The sequence below is a fragment of the Pleurodeles waltl genome, chromosome 5, assembly GCF_031143425.1.
Source record: "Pleurodeles waltl isolate 20211129_DDA chromosome 5, aPleWal1.hap1.20221129, whole genome shotgun sequence".
NCBI classification, from domain to species: domain Eukaryota; kingdom Metazoa; phylum Chordata; class Amphibia; order Caudata; family Salamandridae; genus Pleurodeles; species Pleurodeles waltl.
This window is the reverse complement of record NC_090444.1, coordinates 816,528,785-816,535,113: the sequence shown is the minus strand read 5'-3', so window position 1 is coordinate 816,535,113 and position 6,329 is coordinate 816,528,785. Positions and strand designations below refer to the sequence as shown.

The following is a 6,329-nucleotide window of genomic DNA, read 5'->3' as shown; positions in this document are numbered from 1 at the left end:
GGCTCACATCCAAGTCAACTAAGAACCCAGTTTCTTACACTGAGCATTGTATCCATCGACTTCCATCAATTTTGTTGCAAATCATAAAGAAAATACATATTCATTTGGTGGCATACCCAGGTTCTAACCAAGTTAAAGATCATCATAGAACAAAAATTAAAGGGACAACAGACTTCATCATTCTGTCTCTTGCAAAGTGACAAGACTTAAGCAATCATGTGTTCTCAATGACACTGCAAGTAAGTTGAAATTGGCAGGAAAAACAGGAAAACGCATGACAACTGACAAACAAGGAATCCTGTACTGAATTTATTGAAATCCTGCTTTGTCAGAATTCAAAGCATACATGTCTGTAAACATCAAAATAAACATTGTTTAATTTTACAATTTGCTAGACAAACATGTCTTGTACCCTGAAAGGATGTGTGTGGTATTGTTGCCAGATCTGTGCTTCAAACACTGTTTCTTTACAGCTTACCTAATACCCAGAAAACAACTTCCAATGTGGTGCAAGTCAAAAGCAAGGCCATTTTAATGAGCGCAGTTTCATTACCATATTGATTTCATCCATATATAACAATACAATTGTGAAAAAATATACAATTCAGCAAAATGTAAAATTTGGTCCTGCATTGAAAGACCGTCTAGCCAAGTTGTTGACATATATTCAGTTCACAAGCATGTACACAACAAAATCACTTTAACAACGTTTTATGGTCTATGCTTTAAAAGTATGTTTCCTACGTACACTAAAACATACAAAAATGAAACTACAAAATTGTTTACAGTTGATCTTAGCAAAAAAAAAGTTTCTCAAGAAAAATGATTGTTTTTCAGCCATCAGAAAAGGAATGCAAGTAAACAATAAATACAATGTGCTCTCTCCCATATTGACATATTTACACTTGAGTCTTTGGCTTATGTGTAGGTTTTTCTAAAAACTGTATGTGAGCCAGCTATCTTAGCACACAAAACAGAGCAAGCTATAATATATCTGCAACAGTTGAAATGTATAAAGAATGCATTTACACTGGATTTGCACAGTTTTTTTTTTTTAACATTACAATGTAACATAAATTTTTTGTTTTATTTTTTTTAAAAAACAATAAAACAAAATGCCACCTGGGAAATATTGATACATGCAACAGATTAGCTGTGTTATATTCTTGTGAGATGACTACATATTTAGACACAATAAGATCGCTGTTTGCTGTGGCTTGCTCCATCTTCTCTTGTTACACAGATCCATGTGGCACTAATAGTCAATAGTAGGTACAGTCACAGACACAGATCAAGTGATCGTATTTAGATACACAATTTGATAAGAAAAATACTTTTTTCATTTAAAATGTTTAAGTCCCCACAATAAAATCATTTCTTTTCACAGCTGCCCAAAATTTGTCTTGAACAATAAACAAAGCTTCAAATGGATTGTAGTATTTGGCACATCCATATTGACTAAGATGACTCAAGGTATTCCAGTGCAACATCATAGCAGAACCGGTATTGTTCCTGCAAGTAAAAACAAATATTCATACATTAATTCAGCAACCAATATATATGCTCTCAAACACAGCTGTGTGAGCTGAAACAAAGGAGGAATTTACTATCACAACAACCATCTATTGACAAGTTGCTGGGTCTTCTGTATATACAAAAATGTTTAGTCATTATAAAACATGCATTTGAAGGAAGGTTTCGTTTTAATTTAGGGCAGTTTTGATGTTAGGTGCTCTTTTCAATGGTTTTTCCTTACTTTTTCTAATAAGCCCATTCTCTTCTCTTGATAATCAGAGATGCAGCTTTTTCTCACATGCTTCTTTCTCTCTACGTTCTACATACAGCTTTTATGTTCAAAGATGGGAACCTTACTCCCAAGTGAGAATTTCTATACACTGTAAGCAGCTACAAATTGATTAAATCAAATTTATATCTCAATGTGGTGTGCAACATAAAAGGGTATGAATGGAAGCTGATCACCGTGCTAATATGTTTTGAGATGTTTTCCCAGACATTGGTGTGTGAAAAGTGGATAAAAAGTGGATTACAGCCAATGTGCACTTTGTAGCATCCTCCCCAGCCTGGGTACTCTTAAATGAACATGCCACATACGGAGCTTGATCTAAACATCTTTATTCTTCTGCATGCAAGCGCCTACTCAACATTCTAAACCTGAAATCCAGTCACCACACCCAAACACTTACATCACAGTTCTACCGAGTCCATTAGGAATCAAAAGGATCCTGTCATTGCTACTCGTACGACACTACATCTCTCCCATGTTAAACAAAAAAATACAACTTTTACAGACATCTATACATAAATTAATTACAACTCCTCCATAAGTCGTTTAGTAGCTTTGACAAAACACCCAGATTGTGTCCACTGAAGTTGGCAAGAGAGACGAGAAGCATCCATGACTGACCCATGTGATGTAGGGACAGATGCAGTCAGGGGTTGCTCTGAAGTATCACTCGAAACAGTTTCACCTCTAATATTAGGAACTGGTGAATGTTGAGGCAGATGTCTGAAGTGTGAAGAATATTTTGTGAGGAACTTCCCAGGATGGTTTGAAGTCCCCCATGTTTCCCTTACTAGTCACAACTTCAAGCGGTTCAGCATAAAAGGAAGCATCGGAATTACGTTTCCTCATTTGCTGCACCAGTACTGGATTTCCTTAATAGAAAGTGATGTTCTTGGCACATCAATGATTGTCAGCATGCACGTTTATCTTTTGTTCATGACAAGTCTTTCTGACGAAGTTCACCATCTCTAGTAGATCTCCTGTTGGTCCATTGTGGTAACTTGGTTGTCATAGCTTTCCCAAATATCAGTATGGCATAACGTTCACCTGTCGTTGAATGAGTAGTTGATCTGTAAGCTCTAAGAGTAGTATGGAGAGCTGACTTCAGATCAAGCTTCTCCAATGTTGCACCCTGTAGAGTCTTTCAAAGGGTGCTTAAAGCATTTCACAATGACATTTGCTTGTGGCCAAAGAGATGTGATTATCTGATGCTTCACATTGAATGGAGTGAAAAAGTCTTTGAATTCTCAACTGTTGAAAGGTGGACCACGGTCAGGCTTAAAAATTGAGTGAACACCTGATATTGCAAAAATTCCATCTAACCTTTCAATACATTTTTCTTGAGTGATTGATGAAAGATCTTTGACAAGTGGAAAACGAGAGTACTCACTGATAATAACCATCAGGTGGTATCCATTGTCAAGAGTACCAAAGAAGTCCACAGCAACAATCTCTCATGCATGTTTCGGTAAGTCAGACATATTCAAGGAATGTGGATTGATTTTGTGAGATAAGCATTTGCAGAATGACAGGATTCAACTTTTTCTCGACTGTCTCATCAAGATGGGGAAACCAAATTCACTCTTGAAGAGCTTGTTTAGTAGCAACAATTTCACAAGGTTATTTGTGAGCCAATTCAATTACTTGTTGTCGCAGACTCCCTGGTATGACAATTCTTGAACCTCGTAAAACAATACCTTCTTGAGTAACTGAGAATTCCTCTTTTACATTCTTGAACTTCAGAAATGAACTGTCACATGTGAGAGACTGTGTATGCTGTTTCCAGGATTGATGTGTAATGATATCTTTTAGTATCAACATGTATCAACATGTCACTGTCTTTGCTTATGCTACTAATAATTTGTTCCAAAGGAAAAGTGGCAGGAGTAATTGACTTTACAATGAAGTTAATGTAGGCTTCAGCCACTTTCGAAGGTTACCATAACACTGAACTAGCACTCGTGAAAAGTAGTCAGCAGGGTTTTGATCCTTTCCTGGTTCATGCCAGATAATGTAGTCATGCTCCTGCAGTCACAAACCCAAACGTTTCATTCTGGGAGACATCTTGGCTTTTGGATTGCCAAAGATGGTAAGCAATGCTTGATGATCAGTTACAAGAGAGAAAGGTTTTCCATATAAGAATATGTGGAAATGTTCACAAGCCCACACAACTGTTAGACTTTTTTCCTCAGGTTGTGAATAGGAACGTTCAGTTTGTGATAAACTTCTGCTTGCATATGCCATCGAGCATCTGGATGTCCACTGTGTTGGGCAAGGATCACAGCCAATCAGACTGGGCTTGCTTCAACAACAGCCTATGTATACAGCTTCAGATCACAGTAGGCCATCCAGTGGTGTTCTTAATTGCCTGCTTGATTTCTTTAAGTTCTGTTCACATTCATGTGACCAGTAAAATGAGCATTCTTTTTTGTTAAGTTTCTTAAAGGAGCACTTACTGTGGCAAAGTCTCATGAGTATTGAGAACAGTAACTGGCCATGCCAAGAAATGAACATAACATGGTAACATCTTGTGGGGGACTGGTGACCAACAAAGCTTGTACTTTACCTGGATCCGGTGTCATACCCCTTCAGAAAAGATGTGGCCAAAGAATCTGAGTTTCGTTTTGTGAAACTCACACTTCTCTGCATTCAAGTTTACACCTCCATCAGTAAGTAGTCGAGAAACTTGTATAAGAGCTTTATCATGTTACTTTTGGGTGTCCCCAAAAACAATAGGTCATCACTGTAATTTAAACCATTTGTGACAAGCTGTATTTTAAGTTGAATGACATCTTAAGACAGTTCTGAACCTTTGATTAGATCAAGGCGAGAAAAGACTTCGGCCCCACTTAACTGTGTGATCATGTCAGCAATGCGTGGACCAGGATGTTGTTCTCTTTCAATTGCCTTGTTAGCTTGATGCATATCAATGCAGATGCGGACAGCTCCTTTACTGTCTTTTTTGGGTACTACCACTATGGGCAAAAGCCACGGAGTTGGACCAGTAGATTGCTCAATGATATTATGCTTGAGTAATGTCTCAAGCTCCTTCTCAACAGCTTTTTGCAAATTAAATTTAATGTGCCTATGTCTTTGAGCAACAGGACAAACGTCCTCATTGATATAAAGTTTTAATTTCATGGTCTTCAGTTTTCCTAAATCATGAAACTAAGGGAAACTGACTTATTACTTCTAGATGAGCATTCATGTTGTAGTTCACACATATCAGTCACATGCCAGCAGTAGTACAGAAACTGAGTAAACAGGCACTTGATGCAGTACCTTGAAGTACACAGTTGGGTGCTTGTACCATTGTCTTTTTGTGTGTCAGGGTTTCTACGAATGAACCTTGATTTCTTCTTAATGGTGCTGATGGAGCCCATGTATACACTTTAGTTCTCAAGGGTGAGAGACGGGGAGTGGTTCATTGTATTTTTCTTCAGGCATAATGTTCATCAACGAATGACTGTCAATAATTTAAGTTATGTAACAGCCATTTATCTTTAGTGTGATTTTCATACAATTTTTAAATGACTTTTGCTATTTTCCTCTTCAACTTTTCTTCGACTTGTACTTTTCTTCACATTCGACCAGTCCAACATGTGCACGCTTTTCTGAAGTAATCATCAACATCGCACATCCATCTTCTTCATTGTCACTTGACACTGAAACTGAAGTATTCTTGGACGAAGATTTAGATGACAACTGACGCTGTTTAGTGTCAATTTGCCTCTGCTGATGTTACCACTTGGCCTTGTGGGCTTGGGACAAGTTCCCCTACTCACACACCACACGCTTTGTATTCTCAACCAACTGGGAGATGTATGTTTCTTGTCCAGATTTTCCCACTAATTCAATAAAACAGCATTATGTTATCAGGCAGCCCCTGATTAACATAGTTTAATGGAAGACCGTTTTTTCCATGGCTTACTACATCCAACAAAGCAGTATTAATCTAAAAACCATGAACCATGCATAAGAACCAAGGCTTGTCACCCTGAAAGGATGATCCTGGAGTGTGACAAGGAACATAATGGTTTAGTGGCAAACACATCAACTGAAAACTGAATTTCCTATTGGCAACACCATCCAACGGACTCCATTACTGAAAACACTCCTAGCAGGAATTTGAAAGCTTTTACATTAAAGAGTCCAAGCTGTAAAACTAAACCACTTAGGATTACAATTAGCAGGAAAATATCTGTTGGAAGCTCTAATATCTAATATACCATTGGCTCTCTAAAGATAGTGGCAAACCTTACAAAAAGGTGAAAATAATTTTGTGTGCCAAATGCAAATAATTCTAAAGCCTAGTGATCAGAGTCTTCTCTAAAAGAATGAACTCTTAGATGAGATGTGGGTAGTGATGTTAACCTTTGCTTCCTATTCCTGTTTTCATCTATGAACAGTATCTTCAAACAAGGGGCTGTCACATGATTCGAAGGTTCCAAGGGAGATTAAGAAGGAACAGAATCCTTGGTTGGTGGAAGCAGCTTTTAAGTGTCAACTGGAAAGAGCCTCTGTG

General features: G+C 37.7%; 1 protein-coding gene across 8 annotated transcripts in view; it reads right to left on the bottom strand.

Annotated features, from left to right (window-relative positions):
* Positions 1-287: 287 nt before the first annotated feature.
* The window catches only part of PTPRK (protein tyrosine phosphatase receptor type K), a 1,183,996-nt gene continuing 1,177,954 nt past the window's right edge, over positions 288-6,329 (bottom strand). For 6 of the 8 annotated variants that reach the window (XM_069234833.1, XM_069234830.1, XM_069234832.1 and 3 more), the window contains one exon: positions 288-1,512. In XM_069234833.1, the coding sequence (XP_069090934.1) occupies positions 1,459-1,512 (54 nt within the window). In that variant the 3' untranslated portion in view covers positions 288-1,458. The remainder of the gene's footprint in view (positions 1,513-6,329) is intronic. The other 2 variants (XM_069234836.1, XM_069234837.1) reach the window with 1 other exon arrangement.